Raw genomic sequence first — 17,546 nt, 5'->3', positions numbered from 1 at the left:
TTACAAGTGCTCAGAACACGGACACAGCCTTGTGACCGGTATTGCTACTAGAGCCGACTAGAAAATCCATGAAGGCAGCTGAAGAAAAGGAAACCGCTGGTTAAATGCACCGGGTTTTTTTGCTGTGGATTATTTTGGCGATCATGTGTTTTGTCTCCGGCAGCCTTTCCAAACCCGGAGCGCTCCGACCGTCCCGGCCCGACCCCTCCGGGCCGCGCCGGCTCCGGCAGGCGCTGCTCCCGCTCCCGCCCCCGCCGGTCAGTGCGGGCGGGGCTGCGCTGCGCCTGCGCGCGGGGGCGAGCGGGCGGGGCGGGGCGGGGCGGGGCGGGGCGGGGTTCCGCCGGGACCCGCCCGCTGTCCCGCCGTGGGATCCGCCCGCCGTCCCGCCGCTTCCCACCGGAGCGCCGTGCGGTGAGTGCCCTCGGGGCAGGGCCAGGCCGGGCCTGTCCTCCGCCCGGGCCGGGAGAGCCGCCGGCATCCCGGGCAGTGCTCCGCCGGCCTGGGGCGGGCCGCGGCGGACAGGGCGGGGCGGGAGGGGACGGGGCGGGGCCCCTCGGCGGCGCCGGACAGGGGGATCGCTGCCCTCGGACCCCTCGAGACGGGGCTGTCCCGGCGCTGTTCCGGTTGGAGCCCCCGGCGGTTTCCCCCGCCGCCCGGCTCACGGTGTCCATTTCTGCCCCGCCTAGACCATGTCCAAGTCCCTGAAGAAGATCGTGGAGGAGAGCAGGGAGAAGAACCAGCCCGAGGTGGACATGTGCGACCGCGGCATCTCCAGCATGCTGGACGTGCCTGGCCTCTGTAGGTACCGGCGGCGGCGGGCGGGGAAAGCGCGGAAACTTCCTTATTTGTCCCGGGCGAGCAGGGCCGGCCCTGGGCGCGGGGTGTCCGGGCCGCCCCGCCCCGCTCCGGCCGCTGCCCCGGCCCTGCTGCGATGGTGCGGCCGCCCGGGACTCTTCGGTGCGGGGGTGGCCTTTGGGCATGGGGGGCTTAGTGAGAGATCCATGGGCTGAGCGAAACGCCTCGCATCAGGCTGCCGGCAGCACCGCAAGGAGCCGTGCGTGTGTCCAGGGGAGCCCCGCACCGGGGCTCAGCGTTCCCTGTCGTACTGCTGGCATTCTAGCACTTGACTGATGGGGAGACTTTCCCTCTTCTCCGTCGTGCTACTGAAACAAAAATCGCCAGCCACGTAGCATCCCCACTGGTTTTTGAAAGGGATAGGGTGACATCAGCCTGCAATTGCGCGTGGCTGGTCTCTGAAGGAGAGGACAGTAATACACAGATACAGCAACATCATGCTTTGGGTATTATGCAGTTGCACATGCTTCCTGAACCATGGCAGGGTGCTGCTGTTGGTACGGTACATTTGCTGTAGTTAATTTACAGTAAATACAGCATACCAATAACAACATGCTGTTACAGTTCTGGAGAACACATAAACGAAGAGCAAGTCAGGTATCTTTGCCTTGCTAAAATGCACATGATGGTATGGCACAGCCAATACTCAGGGAGTTAAAGTTGTGACTGACTGTAGTGTGCCACAGGCTGAAATTTTTCTAAATGCGTGATGCAATGAGGGAAAAAAAGCAGAATTTCAACCAACCAATGTACTTAAAACTTGACTGTATCCTGGTTTAGCTCTTTACTTTGTTAAACTTGATAGCAGCCAGAAGCAAATGTACCTAACTCTTCTTACAAGAGAGATATGAACACAGGGAAGGGTATGGCTCCCTACCAATGCGCCATTATCTGCAGTGTCAAGAGCGCATCAAGGTGTCTTCAAGCACATCAATAAAGGATGAAGTCTTAAGTACAGTTTTGCAGAACTAGGTTCTGTACTTTAGTCTTCGTGCTGTACTTACTCTTTTCCTGCTTCTGGGTGGTGCATGGAACTTTGGGAAGATGGTGGTGTAAGGACTATGTACGTGAGCTCACATTCAATAGTGACTGCATTTTTATTGGATGAGCATTTATTTGAGACAAAGTAGTGTTTAGCTCACATTAATTAAAGATTAATTTTCAGAACTATACTTAGATCTGTCGAGTATATGGGGCAGCAACAGAGTACTGTTGCTTTTGTTAAGTAGACTTGGTGCCTTCTATCAGCACTAGACGCATAATTAATTAACCAGCTTTGATCTTTCAGCATAGAGAAAGGATAATGTTGAAGCACATTGATAATCCTAAAAAAAAAAGCTTTTCTTGTACAAAGACTCTCTAGGATTTGTTGTTCAGGCAGGGCCAGGGACCGCAAGGTGGAACACTGTGGTCCCCAGATGTTCCCTGGTACCAGGTTGCTAATTAAGCATCTGAAATGTCTTTGGCAGGGATCTCCCTACATGGGGTATAGACTTGTGGTACCCTAGTTAGACTGCATCAGAGGGGTCTCTGCAGATACTCCTGGTACATGTTGTGTGACTTGATCTAGCATGGGGATTTGGGGCCTTCTTCAATTTGGGATGAAAGTTAGGGAAGGGGGAAATGATGGCTGATTTCTGTTAAACTAATTGCTTTTTCAGTTATTGTGGTCACTGACAGAGAACAGATAAGTCGTGTTTTTTGGGTTTGGAGTTTTTTTCTACCATGAAAGTATTTGCCTTCTGAAGAAGGAATACCTTCTGCCAAATAAAAAATAATGAATAGGTATTACTTTTGAATTTTTGGTAATGGTTTGAGGAAGTGTTAAACTTGTTTTCAAACCCCTGTCATCTGACTCCAAATGGATGGTCTTTTCTAATGTAGATTGGGTGTTTGGGTTTTCTCTGGCTCTCAGAACTGGCATGTAAACTAAAGGAGACTGACCTGGTACCTTTCCTTCTCTGTGTTTTGCACACCTTTCCAGGACGGTGTTAAAGCTTGCCTTTTCAGCTATTTTTTTTTCCTGAAGTAAAAGATCATGAAGTAAAGATCTCTGTTAAAAGCAATCATGACTATTCATGTCCAGTGACTCTTCTTGCACAGGGTTTCATCTCTAAGGAGGGCCACCAGCAGATGTTGAGAGTTAAGGTAATTTAGATAACGATTGTAGGGAATGTCTTTGACTATTTGAGTTTTAAGGACTTAGTAGGTTGGAAGATATGCCTGAGTTACAGTGTTCAATAGCCCCTGATCAGGATTTTGTGTCATGTAATTATTTAGTGGTTGTGAATGACCCTACCAGAGGTGCCAAATATCCCCTAAAGGTAAGCTGGTCCCTATAGTCCTTACTCTTCAAGGACAGGACCAAGCCCTGTCTCACTGCACATTTGAGTACTTGCTGCAGAATGACTAGTGAGCTTGTATTTAAGCTTTCTTAAGTTAATTCACTTAGGGTTAATACAGGCACAAGGATTTGGAACAAGTATACCATGTAACATCTGTTCAGTGTGCCAATCAATCCTTTTCCTTAGGTGTAGCCCTGTTCTTGTCATGTGTGTTTAGAAAAAAAACCCAGCAAAATGTAAGTGATAGAGAAAACTGATGTTATGTGGGGGCAAAGAGGAGCAAAGGGGAATATATGCCCTGTCTTGGATATGATTCTCTTCTGGCTTTTTTTTTTTCAGTCTAGTGAATGACTTGCTGCAGTACAGGGCAGTCACTCTGATTTTCTTCTGCATTGACTTCCACCCTCTGTAGCAGCTGTTGGAGAGACGAAACAGACAAAACTTGCCTCTGTCAAATATCGGTGTCTCTTTCCAATTAAGGATGAAACACTTCTATCTGGAAGGAGATTGACAAGTTAGCTTAGACCTGGAAGCTTGGCAACCTTTACATCTCTTCCCACTTTCATGTTTAGCAAAGAAAGAGTGTGGTTACTAGCTTATTTACAATGTGGCATTCAGATTCACAAAGAAAAATTAAGTAGTCCCTGAACCACTTCTAAATCAGGAGTTCATTAATGTCATTAGAAGTCGAGTTCTGTTTTTGGAATATTTCTTGAAGCCGGGCACTTCCATGTTTTCTCCTAATGACTTAAAGTACAAACTAGAATTGTGTTACAGACCTTGAGAGCATCTGAATTTCTGATGCTTTCAGTACTGTAGTATGAGAACCCTTTTTCAGACGTTCTGTAGAAAAGAGATTTAATTTGAGACAAAAAATATCCCTTGATCTAAGTGTTCTGTTCTTTAGCTTGTCATGCTAAGACTGTGTGAAACAATTTTAAGTGTTAAAGACTCTTCTTATTATTCCAGCATATGAGAAAACAACAGTTACACCATCTGTGTGCACATCTATACTATAGTTGTGCATCCTCTGTGCATAAATAGTGTTAAAAAATGTCTTGCTCCATGGAAGTGTTCTGTTGTGTTGGTTTGGGTTTTTTTGCCTTCATATTGTGGAATAAATAGATGACATTTGTTTATAAAGCTGTGTCCACCATGGACAGGTAATGGTAGAGAGCATTAATAGACATCCCGTAGGCTGAACAAGCAGGTTCAGCAAGTAGGGAATGATGTGCCCTTTCCCTAGTATTTATTGGTAGGACTTTGAACAGCCATCAGCAACTATGGGATTGTTCTTAGAGTGTGGACCAGTCTCATTTATGTGTCTTTTAACTGACTGATATGGAGAAGCTAAGAATGAAGGAATTATTCTGCCCAAATAACTTGTGACATCTGCTCTGTTGTCAGGGAAGGAATATTGGATGCAATCCTATTTATGTGTTAATTGGCTCTCATTATCATTCCATCTGTAAGCTATTCATATTTTGAATAAAGTACATACTTGCATGGTAAGAATTAACATGGCTAGAATTATTTATCAGAAAGTTAGTGTTTATAAAATTGTTCATTCCTAAAATAACCAAAGGACAGAAGATGGAGAGGCAGGCTACTTGTAACAATACTGTAAGATGGAGAGGCAGGCTACTTGTAACAATACTGTAATGCTCATCCTGCATTAACTTCCTCCAGTGGGACAGGCAGTGTCTTATCTTGGCTCAGCAAAGTCACTGGGGTCTTCCTGTTTTGTGGGTGTGGGGGTTTTTTTTCTAATTTATTTTGCTTTTGTTTGGTTGGTTTGTCAGGCTTTTTGGGTTTTTTTTTGTTTTTTTTTTTGACAGGGTTTTTATTTGTTTTATTTTTTCCTTAATAATTAGGTTGAGTATTGTCATCCAGATATTTTTTGTAAAGCTAACTTGCAGTGCACGACTGCAGTATATGAAGAGACTTGATATTAGGGCCAAAATGGAAGAACCTAAATGTTCTTCCCTTGACTCGCTCTGTTTTGAAGTAATAGAGGGACTGGGACCATAATGAGAGTTTGTGATTACTGTGGAAGTCAATTGCTCTGGCAGTAGGTATTGTCCTGACCCTCAGACTTCTGTGTGAGTATCTGGTGCATTCATGAAATCATAGTAACTTATTGCCTGTATGCTAATGACTATAATGTTATCAAGGCAGTGTCCAGAAGCTCCTCCAATGGCATCATAGGCTGTAGCAATTCCCCAGGGGTATCTCAGTGCCCTTCCATTCTTGGCAGACTGGTGCTCGGGATGAGTCATCTGACCTGTTGTGTGTTATGCTTACCTGGACTGTGTACATCCAAATCAAAATTGCCCCACCAGGCTCCCTTTAGCCTTCTAGATGTTACTTGCGGATGTTAATCAGTTGCCTAAGACAAGTATCTTCTTTGATATCAAGACTTGATGGTTTAGTTGTCCTGCAGAATGACTTTATATATAGGATGAGGTAAATCTCAGTCAGCTGTTCCCACAACACAGTCCTTTTCACAGGAGTAGGCATGTGGCAGCGTACTGGAAAACATGTCATTTCCAGGAGCTGGTCGTTTGACACAGGTCAGTTTAATGTAAGTGAGCAAATTCCCCTCTGTGTAAGGAGTGAGCAAGTACTGCTCTCTTATCGTGGCTCCCTTTCTTAAATTTGTCTCTGAACTGGTGGTAGCTTTGGACCTTTCAAGACTGAAGTATCTCTTTGTCTTGGTATGTCTAAAATGCTGCTGGAAGTAGTCCAGAGCACAGACACCTAAAACTTTGCTCTTTTCAAAATAGTAGTGGAGTGTAGCCTTTCTTGCTCCTTTGGGGGATGTCAGCCTGCTGTTGCTGGTCAAAGATGCCATGGGATTTTTTTGTCATGCATCAGGATTGACTGAGATAGTGGAGTCTCAGACAAGGTGTCTAGACTTCAGTCAAATTTGGACAGTAAAATACAGATTCAAATGTCTTTGGTCTAGGGATTTCAGCCTTGAAATTTTTGATATGGACTTTGTTCTGTTCTGTATAGGTGTGAGAGAAGAAACCTTTCTGAAAATAGTCTCAGTTGAAGAATACAGTAGTGGGACAAAAAAGGAGAGGGAGTAGTGAGAATAATGCTTCTAACCTTGTGTTGCTAAAGGCCAGTGGTGCACATGGCTTGATGGTGTAGTTAGAAGACTTACTTTTAAATATGCACAGAACATTATGGCATTTAAATTCATGAGGAGTTTGATGTTCAGAAGACCAAAGTCTGCAGCCCCAAAGCTTCATTGTCCTTGAATAAGCATCCACACTTCCTTTGTACAGACATGATGACACTGTGGCAGGAGAGGTTCACCATGTGCAAACACTTGGCTTAAATTGAGGTCTGCCTCTGTTCTCTCTTAGTAAAATACTTCATTTTCTGAGCTCAGTTTGTAACTGATCCAGAGCCGTTACTTGCATTTGTGCTGCTGTGTAGCATTTAGTGCAGCTCAGTGACTTGATGCTTCTGTGGTGCAAGCCAGTTGCATGCAAGTGCTGTCTCCTTAGAAGAGGCTGGCTTTTTGCAGGAGTTAAATATTATTTGGCCTGCTTTTAAATATTGAATTGCATCTTGAGCACAGAAACAAAATCCTGAACACTTCTCTTAGTCTATGTGAGTTGTCATTTTGATTTTTATGCTTTCCCATAGTGAGACAGGGGAAGATCTTATCATTTCTCATGAAAAGAGTTTGTTTTATTTTGATACCTTGGATATGTCTAGCCTTAGTTTTAACAAATAATCACAGAAGTCATATCTTCTTCATAGAATAAATGATTAATGGACAGAAAAGAGTGAAGAAAGTCAAATCATGGTGGATATATGAACTAAATTTGAGCTTTCCTCGTGTCGTTTCTCAAGTCATTCTAGCTGCTTTTATTAAAAGGCATGTGGTGGGGATGGTCTTACTGTAATGAAATTCATTATGCACTTCAACAAAATAAAAAACAGATCATCTGAATTTTGGATTCTCTGAAACTGGCAAAGCTCTATGCAAAACTAGAATGATCTAGTCAAGGCCACAGAAGCGTGGTGGCATCTTCAGTCTTTGTTCTGCTTTAATAAACCAAAAAAGCATCAACTTTGAAGTAGAAAAGGAAATAGTGCAAAAGTTCTCTTAGAACATACGCTGTACCTGAGTGCCCAGTTTGACTTCCCAGTGGCTGCACCCACAATTCAGTATGGGTGTTGCAGACCTTTGCCAGGCAGAAGCGATGCAGGGGTCCAGTTGTCATTGTGCCCATGGCATGATGCTGACTCTTTAGTATGGGGGTGAGGTGGTGTTAGTTGGTCTTGTTCTGCCACTTTAGTTCGACTCATCTGTTTTAAAAGCAAAGCAAAATGGAAGCAGCTTTGTTAAAAAAAAAAAAAAAAACGAAAAAAAATCATTATTGTTTTTGATACTGTACAAAGTAAATTTTTTTGTTGATGCTGTTAAGTCTAGGTAAAGCCTCAGAGCTCTAGAATGACATTTTTCTGAAGTTAAATGCAGGAAAACAGGTTTTTTTCCCTGGCATTGGTGATGTCAGTTTGCCTTGGAACTGAAGACATGAGACTAGAGCACTTCTCATCTCTGGATGTCAAGTGGTAGGGCTGCCCTTCTGATGGTTGTGTTCTTGGTGGTCAGGCTTGGATATCAAGGGCCCATGAAATGTTGACTATTACTGATTGTCACAGCTAAGAAAACAGCTAAACCAAGAGAAACTAGTGTACTTAGGCATTTGTTCACAAGCTTGTTACTATCTCCAGTATCTTCTCTCATTTTTCTGGGTAAATTGCAATCCTGTATTTATCTGTATGGGTAAGCACTCAGTAGTGTTACATGGTCGCTTATGGTTCAGATGCTGGGGTGCCTTTTATGTTTTAAACTTAGAGCTCTGCTCTAAGCTGCTTGTCTGCCCTTTAGTGATGATTTTCCTACAATACCCTTACAGACTTTCTGTGGGCTTCTTTCCCTGTCCTCTTGTTCTGCATTGTGAGGTGATGCAGGCAGTACTTAAGAGTGCTCAAATTTTAGGAGAAATTTGGGGTGGGTGCACTGTTTCTTCCTTTCTCCTCCCTGCATTTCCTTCCTTCACAACCCACAATTGCACAGGGAACCATGGTAGTGCTTTTTTCTTTTTTTTAAAACACGGAACTTTCTGATCTGATGGTGCCTTTGAGTGATTGCTTTCATTCTGCTAACAGGTTATATTTGCCTCTGTTAAGTCATGAGCTTTTTCAAGGGTTAGCTGAAACAGGTTGCGGTATCTGTGAGTAAAAGCTTCTCAAGTTGTGTCTGATGCAGTAACAGAAATGTAAAGTTAAAGGGCAGAGGAGTAGGTGGATGTGTCCTTTAGTCTTGATCTTCTCTTGTTTATTTTGACAATGCACATGAATCAAGTTACTGGAGTGGAGAGAACAACTTTACTATTTTTTTTTCAGCTGAAATAGCTACAAGCTCTCAGTTGCCATGTCCATAAACTAACTTCTTTCTCTCTTCATTTGCAGTTACGCTGTCTCACATCACACAGCTGGTTCTGAGTCACAACAAGCTTACAAGTAAGTATATTCCTGGTTTTGGACTTCATTGCAGGCAGTTAAGTAATATGGAAAAGCTGACACTGCTAGTTTGATTTAGAGTACAATGTCACTATTAAGAGTGATGCTTCTTGGTTAGTACTTCATTAAAAGTGAAGAGATGGAGGGTGTGACTTAGCAGCCATTTTCAATACAGCTTCAATACAGACCTGCAGTGTACTGGAAGATCTGTAATTCTCAGTCTTGTAACCAGTTCAGTCAGAAATCCACTTCCTACCATGACTCTGAAGTCCTTATGTTAAGGTGAGGACTTTTGAAATCTCTTTAGTTGTATCAGAAACAATACAGTTTGCATTTTAGTGAATGGATAATGAATTTGGCTGAAGCAAAGCAATTACAACTCCAGTGCATTATGTCTATAACCAAACATGTATGAGCAAGGCCAACTGAATGTAAGCATAGGTGTGGAAGTCAAGTAGCCTATTTCTGTCCAAACAAAAGCTGTCTCTTAGTCATACTGCACACACCACCTTCAGCTTGTGGACCCTGCTTCCCACAGTAAAGAAGCCCCTAAGTGAGGTGTTGGCAAATAGCATGTTGAGAACATAAATATGAGACTTAACTTGGCGGAGGCAGATATCAGACTGACTTTTGCAAGGCAAAAGTTTTTGTGGGTTTGGGGGTTGTTTGTTCTTTGTTTGTGTGGTTTATCTACCAGTATCTTGTGCAAACATTCCTGGTTCTTGGTTGTTGAAATTCAGGCAGTAAATTTGTCTCATCCCTGTTGCTGTGCATCTTCTAAAGAGAAGTGTTGGTTTTGTTGATGTTCTTGTTCTTGTCTGCTCTCTGTGTATGCCAGTGGATTTCTCTCTAAACCAGTCCTTCCCTTTTTGAAACTCAACTGGAGAGATGAAATGGGGAGGTGAATGGAACCAATAAAGTGGGTATGTGTTGACAAGAGGACTAGGTAGGTGCTTTAGGATGTATCCAAGGAAATCTTTACAAATTGAGATGGGTCTAAAAAACCAAAAACAAACCAATAAAACCCAGCCTGTTAAACTCTACACTTCTTGCTGCATGAGATGTAAGGTAGTATGTGTTATTTAAAACATGTCAATTAATGCAAAAGTGTCACTAGAGTCCCTGAGCATTTGTAAAGGATTAAACGTGAGGAAAAACACAAATATCCTTAGATTTTAGCACATAAGCACTTCTCTGGATGCAGTTTATTGGGTACTAATGTGTAGCTCAAACAGTTTGTAGTAGTAAATAGATAAAATTATGGGCATTTCATGACTGACTGTGAGAAGTATGAATTAGTTATTCAGGACCCTTCTTCTGATGGTGTAGTGCCCTCTAGACAGTCGTCTTGCTATTTGTTTTTATCCCATTGTAGTTTTCAAAGAAATCTCAATTTCATTACAAATGTGACCCACAGTTTCCAGCCATCTGGCATGTAAATGATGACTGATGGGTAGATTAATGGGCCAGTTAAGGGAGGGTAAATCCAAAGTGCATCACTGTTAAACATACAGGTCTGTCCATGGTTTAGAAGGCCATGAAGTTAAAAATATCCTGAAGCTGGGAGAATGTTTTGAGAAAGATTATGGTAAATTTTATTTGGGCATATTGCCATCTGGCATCTGTTATCAGCCACTGGTGGAGCTGGGCTGTGGGGCCACCCAGCTGGTGACTTTTGTGGGTTCCCTCAGGTACTGCAAGGGGATGGCTGTCTCTGAACTTGAGCTTCTGAAAGCTAGGCAGTTAGTTGTCCTCAGCCACTTCAGCTTTCTCTGCAGCCTTTGGAGGGCTGCAGGCACCTTGAGGTAGCAGTTCATTCTGCGTAACTCTGTCTAATGCTTGTGGTCAGACAGCTCACCCAAGGTTGGGAACCTCGGTGCTGACAGGAAAGCTTCTCTCTGGTCCTGATTATTTGCTCTGGTATCTCTGTCTGAATGGCTGCTTACCTGGCACAAGGATGAAATGAGTTGGAAATGTTACTGTTTGTAAACATCACTATTCTTTCTCTGAGATTTGTAAAATTCCTAGAACTTCTGAAGTCTAACAGACTTTCAGACTGACAGTGAATCAGCTCTTCCACCTGGTGCTTTGCAAACTTAGTGTAGCTAAAGGGTGATCTCAGCTGAACACACAGCTGGCTGGGCAGGTAGCAGCTGTCTGCCTTGCTGTGAGGAAGAGGAGACAGGCTGAAGCTCCTGCATGGAGACTTGAATCACAGTAAACTTGGCTGTCTCAGATCTGAGCCTGGGGAGGGCATGTGCTTCATCACGAGCTCCACACTGAAAAGCTGAGTAACTAACCTACGCCCTAGCTGAGTCTTAGCTGCAGACCTGACTGGGGGGGGGAAAGATCCAGTAATAAGGAGCAGCTGAGAAGGATGTGCTCAGGTTGACTTTAACTATTCAAGAAAAATCCAGAGTGTGCCATATGCTTAAAGTAGTTTCAGTTTTCAAAATACCAGTTTAAAGATTGCCATGACTATAAGTTTGTGTTACATTACGTTAAATCTTAGCCGTCAATTAACTGCTTTCTCCTAAAGTAGCCATTTTATCAGCAGACTGCAAGTATATGCCTTCTCTCAGCCAAGGAATTCTGTCAGCCTTTCTAATTGCTGTGTTTGGGTTTCTTTCATGGGAAGGGAAGACCACTGCTTCTGAGAAGTAACTCATCAAGTCTGAAACTTACTCTTCTTTCACAAATGGATGTAGACACTTAAATAGACACCACACATTTTTAAAAGGCTAAATTTCAAGTTCATATTTTCATATTTGACACTGTTGACCTAATCTTTTAAGCTATGTAATTAATTGTCTTAGCAGATTGTTCTTAAAATGACTAGGAAGCTGATGGCAGTGACACTTGACATGCTACACTAAGGTCATATTAGCATCTTCTACTAGTTTTCTGCCATTTAAATGAGTGTTCTGCTAGCTATTTTTTTGCTGTTTTAGAATAAATATGTCTATCTGAAAGAATAAATAAATGTAAAAACTGGATGTGCATATTTTTATGTAAACATATTTCGCATTTTTGCTAGAAAACTATTAAAAGTAAGTAAAGTTTCATTAGCAAGTATGAGGACTGCTCTATTAAATCCATCGTACTACTCAGAATACTATTGTGGCATGGATTTTGTTAATATTTCTAGTGTGCCATTTGTACTGGATTTATGTATCTAAATCATTCATTATCAGAAGTACTCAAGTTCACATTGATTTTTCTGGATCTATACTAGGCTGAATTTTTTTCAGCTATCTGGTGCTAATGGAGGAGTCTTGAACTGGCTTTTTCTGCTCTTGGTGACTTCTGAAACAGCTGAGTCTGTCCTTTGCTGCTTGGTGAGAAATTCTTGTGCTTCAAAATGAGAAGCAGAACTCTCAGTGAAGCTAAATAGCTGTGATTGTGCAGTCTTGTTGAACCAGGTGCTGTGTAAGTGACAAAGCTGGGATGATTCCTCTGTAGGGTCTCTTGACAATCCAGTAGAAAGCAGGAAAGTGTTTGTGCTTTTTCTTAGTATAATGTAGACATAGAGGCCAGTTTCTCTGTATGTTGTACTGGGAGTTTATTGTTCCATCATTTAGTCATTTTAAAGCCTTCTGTCCAGTATACTGAGAAGCAAAATTGAAGACAGTCTTAGCCTGTGTAAGTTGTCTGATCTTGACCCAGGTGTCTTTTGAAGCCGTTGGCTACCATCAAAATAAATGCAATAGAAGTCCTGACAAACATTGTTTAAATTGGTGAAAATAAGTGGCTGAACCATAGATACCTGCCCTTCAGTGTGGTGGATTAATTTGGGTAGACGTGACCAAGTTGTTTTTGTTCCATGTCACTTGATGTTAGCTGAGGGAGATACAGGTAACATTCGCCTCCTGTTCAATAGGATCATTTATGGGACATGAATAGTGGTAGAGAATTGGGGTAGCTGTGCTAGAGGGGCACAGAGGGAGTTTGAACCACAGGACACTATTGTAGAAACCACATTTGATCAGTTTGGTCAGCCATAAATACTGTTTCTGCATCATCTGTGCAACAGTAGTAATTTTTATGGGTATTTATGCTTCTGTTTTATGTATTTCTACTTAGGGCTGCTTCACTCAAGTTCAGGTGGAATGTAACTGGAAGTCTGCAGCAATCTGGGCCACTTGCTCATCTGATGCCTCTGTGCAGGATGAAAGTGACCTTCAGGTGTTGGTGTAGATCTGCCTGTTCTGCAGGGCCAGCTGCAGCGATTCCTCTCACATCGCTGCTCCGTGGTTCATGCTGGGGTGGCAGTGCCAGTCATGTGTTAAGGAATCTGTCATAAAAGTTCTTGAAATCAAACTTAGACCTATCTACTTTGTTAGAGCACTTCAGCTAGAGTTTGTGCTTTAATAATGGTTCTGGGGAACCGGTTGGGAACTGCACAATATTGAGATTCTGGGGAGCCCAGGTCAGGGGGAGGAAGGGATATTACCATGCTTGTCTGTTTTTAATCTGGGCCTTGCCCCATATAATTTCAAGCACAATGAGGTGGAGCTCTGGGAGACAGTGTAAAAGAGATCATCTGAGTCAGGATGAGGATTTTTTCCCAGCTGATGGTAGGGTTTGTCTGTCATGTGTCTTCAGGGCTCATGGGTTTGGGGGGTTTATTTATTTATTTATTTATTTACTTTATTTATAAATTGATTGTGCTAGAACAACAAATGGCTACCTTTGACTGGAAAAAAGTACCTTTGCAGGCTGAAGTCAGTGGGTAAATTAGGTTTCAACTTTTGGTCTCCTTGTGCTACTAGATTTGTAATTGAGCAATAATTGGAGCAGAACTAGCACCAGAGAAAACTTCCTTTTATGAAGAAAACTGATAGAGCATAAAAATGTGGCTTATGCCTTGCCTAACTTTTTTTCCTAGCAGAGCAGCTTTTGTGTACTATTTTGCCATAAAGTATGAAGGCATACTGAGCCTTCTAGACTTTAGATAGGTAGGCTAACTCAAGGTATTCTCCAGCCACTTAAAACATACACAAAATTTCACATCCTAGTATGGGATGGGAAATCCTTACTTGGTATGCTCCTGAAGTTTTGACAATTAAAATCCATGTACTACATTGTGAATAGGAAGTGTATTTGAAGAGGTTTCAGAAGCTCAGTTTGTCTATAATCCCACTCAGAAGGCCACAGAGGGGAAGATGTGACTGAAAAGCAGGCTGGGGTATTAAAGGTTACTTCAGCATTGACAGCAAGGGTGAGTGCTGGTTGTCATCAATACATGTGCAACTATTACGCTGCCAACCTGTTTTATTTTCACTTATTTTGGGATGTGCAGTAAGTCTTTGACTTGTAACTACTATAACAATTATTTGCGTTATCTGCCAGTGGTGGTTAATTAACGTTGCAATCATTTGCAGCAATCTATTCAGAGATTCCAGCTTTTGTGTCGTTACGTGGTTGTACCTGGAGTGTTCCTGCTGCCCGTGCAAGTACCAGCACTCTGTGGTTTGTCCAGCAGAGGTCACTGTTTGAGTATATTTAGCAGTTGTTTTCCTGGGAAGACGCTTGTGTTCCTGGTGGCTGGTAGCTGTTTATCCCACCTGGTAGGTGATGGTGGACAGCAACTTAGTTTTTACTGTTCTCCTCAGTCTCCTTAACCTCAGGTGATCCTGTGCTCACTGGCTTCACTTATTCTTGTGCTGCCTGTAAATGATCTCAGAAGTTTCCTGCTATTCATAGCTCACTACTAATGATTTCTGTATGCTTTTGCTCTTGTGCTCTGATTCCTTACCCAGTATTATTAAATGATTAAATGATGAGAGATCGGGAACAGCTATTTTTTCCTCAAACCTCTTCTGTGTTACCTGATGTCATGTTCTCTGTCCTCCTCTACCATTCTTCTGATCTGCTGTCCTGTACTGTTCTGTGATCTTTGCACTGCTTCTCCCTTGATTCTCATGTAGTCCTTTACTCATCTTTAGTCTCTTCCTTTTAGTGAGGTGATCCATTAGTTTTTTGCTGCTGGTTCCCATTTCCAGACCTGAATTCTGTTCGAGTTCACATAGTGCTCCTGTCAGAATAGCTGTGTCTCATTGATCATGTTCTTTTGACATCCATGTGGTCACCCCTTCTCATCATTGTACATTTTGCCTTCTTTCAGCAGAGCAGTTCAAAACTTTCCTTTTTTTTTTTTCCTGCTCACACGACTTACTGCTTCTTTGCTCTGCCATCTCCTAAATTGTTTTTCTCTCTGTGTGTGAACAGCACAGAAGCTTGTCCCTTTGTTGCTGTTAACCCTCTTGACTGTGTCCTTGATCTTTTTTAGCATGCTGCTAAAATCTCTTGGTTTCATTTTTAAGGTAGGATGTCTCCTTTCTGAGTCACCCTTCTGGGTGTAGTCTATACCTGGATGTGTTGGAGGTAGCCCAGAGACAGCAACACTGCATCTGCCTGTCCTGAATTCCTTCTCAGTCTAGCTGCTTTGTCTTCTCCAGTCTGCTGAATGTGTTATGGTCTCTCCCACCGGTATTGTCTGACACTTTGCATCTTGCTTGGTATCAGGTTATTTATATTGCATATTTACTGACTTCTGGAAGGAACGAGATGATTGTGTACTCTTTAGTCTTTGTTGCTTCTTGTGTTCTCCTTTACTTTGCTTCTGCCTCTGCTTCCTTCCAGTAAGTCATTCCGTGCTGTTGTCCTAACACAATATACCCCAAAATGGGACAAGTAATGTCTGCATTGTGAGACTAGGGCTGTGTCCAAAGCACAGGACTTGTGCCTGGCAGTGGTCTATCAACTGTGTGTGGGAGAGATGCTTTAAGTTGACTGCAAGCCCTTCATTTTTTTGTATATTTTGGTTTAGTTTTACTTCCTATTTCTGAGGCAGGGATCTCTAATGGGAAATATCTTTATGAATGCAGTACATAGGAGGATGTGAAAAGGAGGAAAAAGGAGATCCCTATACATATGCTTTACTAAATTTGTGGCATCTGGGTTTTACTCAAATGTTTAGATTAAATACCTTGTTAGCTTTTTTCTTTTCTTCCTGAAAAAAGCCCCAAACCTTTGGTTCTGAAAAAATACAGATGGTAGAGCATTTTAGTTTTAAATATATATAATATCAGCTTTGCTTGTAAGAAGCTTTGGGAGTATGAAACAGAATAATGTGTGAAAGAGTTTTGTGCTGTAATGGTATAAGGATACATGCAGAAACCACCCAATTTACACATAAATTAAATTGTGAAGGTCTGTGCTGTATGGCACCAAAGTCAGTTTTGCATCTTAAGTAAAGTGACCATACTAAAAACAACACTAGACACAAATCACTTGTTTTGAACGTAGTTCTTCAGAAACTGTTGTTCTTCACTTACTAAAAGACACCTGCAATCATATTAACTCATTTTTTTAAGTCTCAGTGTCTTCTGACATGTTACTACAAATTTCTTGTGTCTTCACTTATTTCCCAGTGGCTTAAAATAGATGTAATTTTTTTGTAGAAGCCCCATATAAATGATCATTCTCCATGTTTATATACAGGTTGTAATGGAAATCCTCTTGCCAGATACAGACTATTTTGCACTTGGTATTTTCAAAGTTAGTGAGCACTGCAAAAGTGAACTCACCTTATTAAAGAGCTTAATTTTATGTTATAGAATTTACTGTCTAGCAAGCCATGTGGAAGTTTTTGGCTTCTAATATGGAAGGACTGCGACAAGGTAGATTTGGTCTAGATTGAGGAGAAACTGGATGTAGTTTTGTGTACTTGGTTTTGTACTATATTTTCTATGTATTCTTTTTGTTCTTTTAGTAGTCAGGTGTGTTGAAGTGGATAATGACGCAGCATTTCCCTTCAGACCATTCACCATCTGGCCTCTTACTTTTTCCATTCACATCCTATGGCATAACCTTTGGGGTGAAATAATTTCCTATCTTGATGTGATGATGAGCAATGTGGTAACTGGTTGCTCATCTTGAAGTAGTATCTCCCATAGCTGGAAATGGAATGTAGAGTCAGCTGAAGCCTGGGGTAAGCTAACACAGAGGCACAGGTGCATTAAGTCTGTACCATACAGACTTCAGGAGGTGGCTTTAAATACTGGGTATGGGGAGCCCAAACTAGGAGGGAGCTTAATTTATTCCCAGTTCTGAGAACTGGAACAAGAAACACATGTGCTGACTCTGCTTTTGAGCAGTGAGCTTTTTTACTGCAGCCTCTTCTGTGAGTGTGTTTAGAGGACAGGCTGGTGTCCCCACTAAGCAGTGTCAGCACAGCAGTCTGCAATGCTGAATAGGGGAAAGACTCAGCTGATCCAAGTTACAGTGAGAAATAGTCCTATGTGAGTTTCTAAAAACATTTCAGTGGTGTAAAAAGTGTAAACTCCAAATACTGGCTAATAAGGCAAACTGAAATTATGAAAAATGTTTTAGACACACTGAAAGCAGAATTTTGTAAATAAGCACTGGTAAGCACACAGGTAGATGGACACTTCTGAGTAAGAGACTGAAGTGATCTTCACTTTTGAGGGTAACCTATAGTAATTGTTCAAGGCCTGGTGTGCAGGGCATCTTTGGTTAGTCCCTTTTGTAAACTACAGAAAACATGTTAAATAGACAGAAGTAAAGAGAATATTGAGGAAAAGGAAGGCGAATGCACTGAACGAACTTCAAACTAGTTGATTTATCTAAAGCCAGCAACTGTGCAGTAGTGTGAAACTGAAAAGATCATGCTTAAGCAATTTAAACACCTGAAAGAGACTCACTGGTATTTGGTGATACTGTTTGCATTTCCTGGAAGCCTGATAATAAATTTCAGCACTATCAACT

The 17,546-nt window shown here is 42.2% G+C and overlaps 1 protein-coding gene across 1 annotated transcript in view; it reads left to right on the top strand.

Moving 5' to 3' along the window:
* Positions 1–335: 335 nt before the first annotated feature.
* The window catches only part of RSU1 (Ras suppressor protein 1), a 104,032-nt gene continuing 86,821 nt past the window's right edge, over positions 336–17,546 (top strand). Inside the window, exons 1-3 of the mRNA XM_039549725.1 lie at positions 336–411; positions 687–798; positions 8,703–8,753. Coding sequence (XP_039405659.1) covers positions 690–798; positions 8,703–8,753 — 160 coding nt within the window. The 5' untranslated portion in view covers positions 336–411; positions 687–689. The remainder of the gene's footprint in view (positions 412–686; positions 799–8,702; positions 8,754–17,546) is intronic.

This window comes from Corvus cornix, chromosome 2, assembly GCF_000738735.6.
Source record: "Corvus cornix cornix isolate S_Up_H32 chromosome 2, ASM73873v5, whole genome shotgun sequence".
Classification (NCBI taxonomy): Eukaryota; Metazoa; Chordata; class Aves; order Passeriformes; family Corvidae; genus Corvus; species Corvus cornix.
The sequence above is the reverse complement of the archived record's forward strand: the minus strand, read 5'-3'. Positions and strand labels throughout refer to the sequence as shown.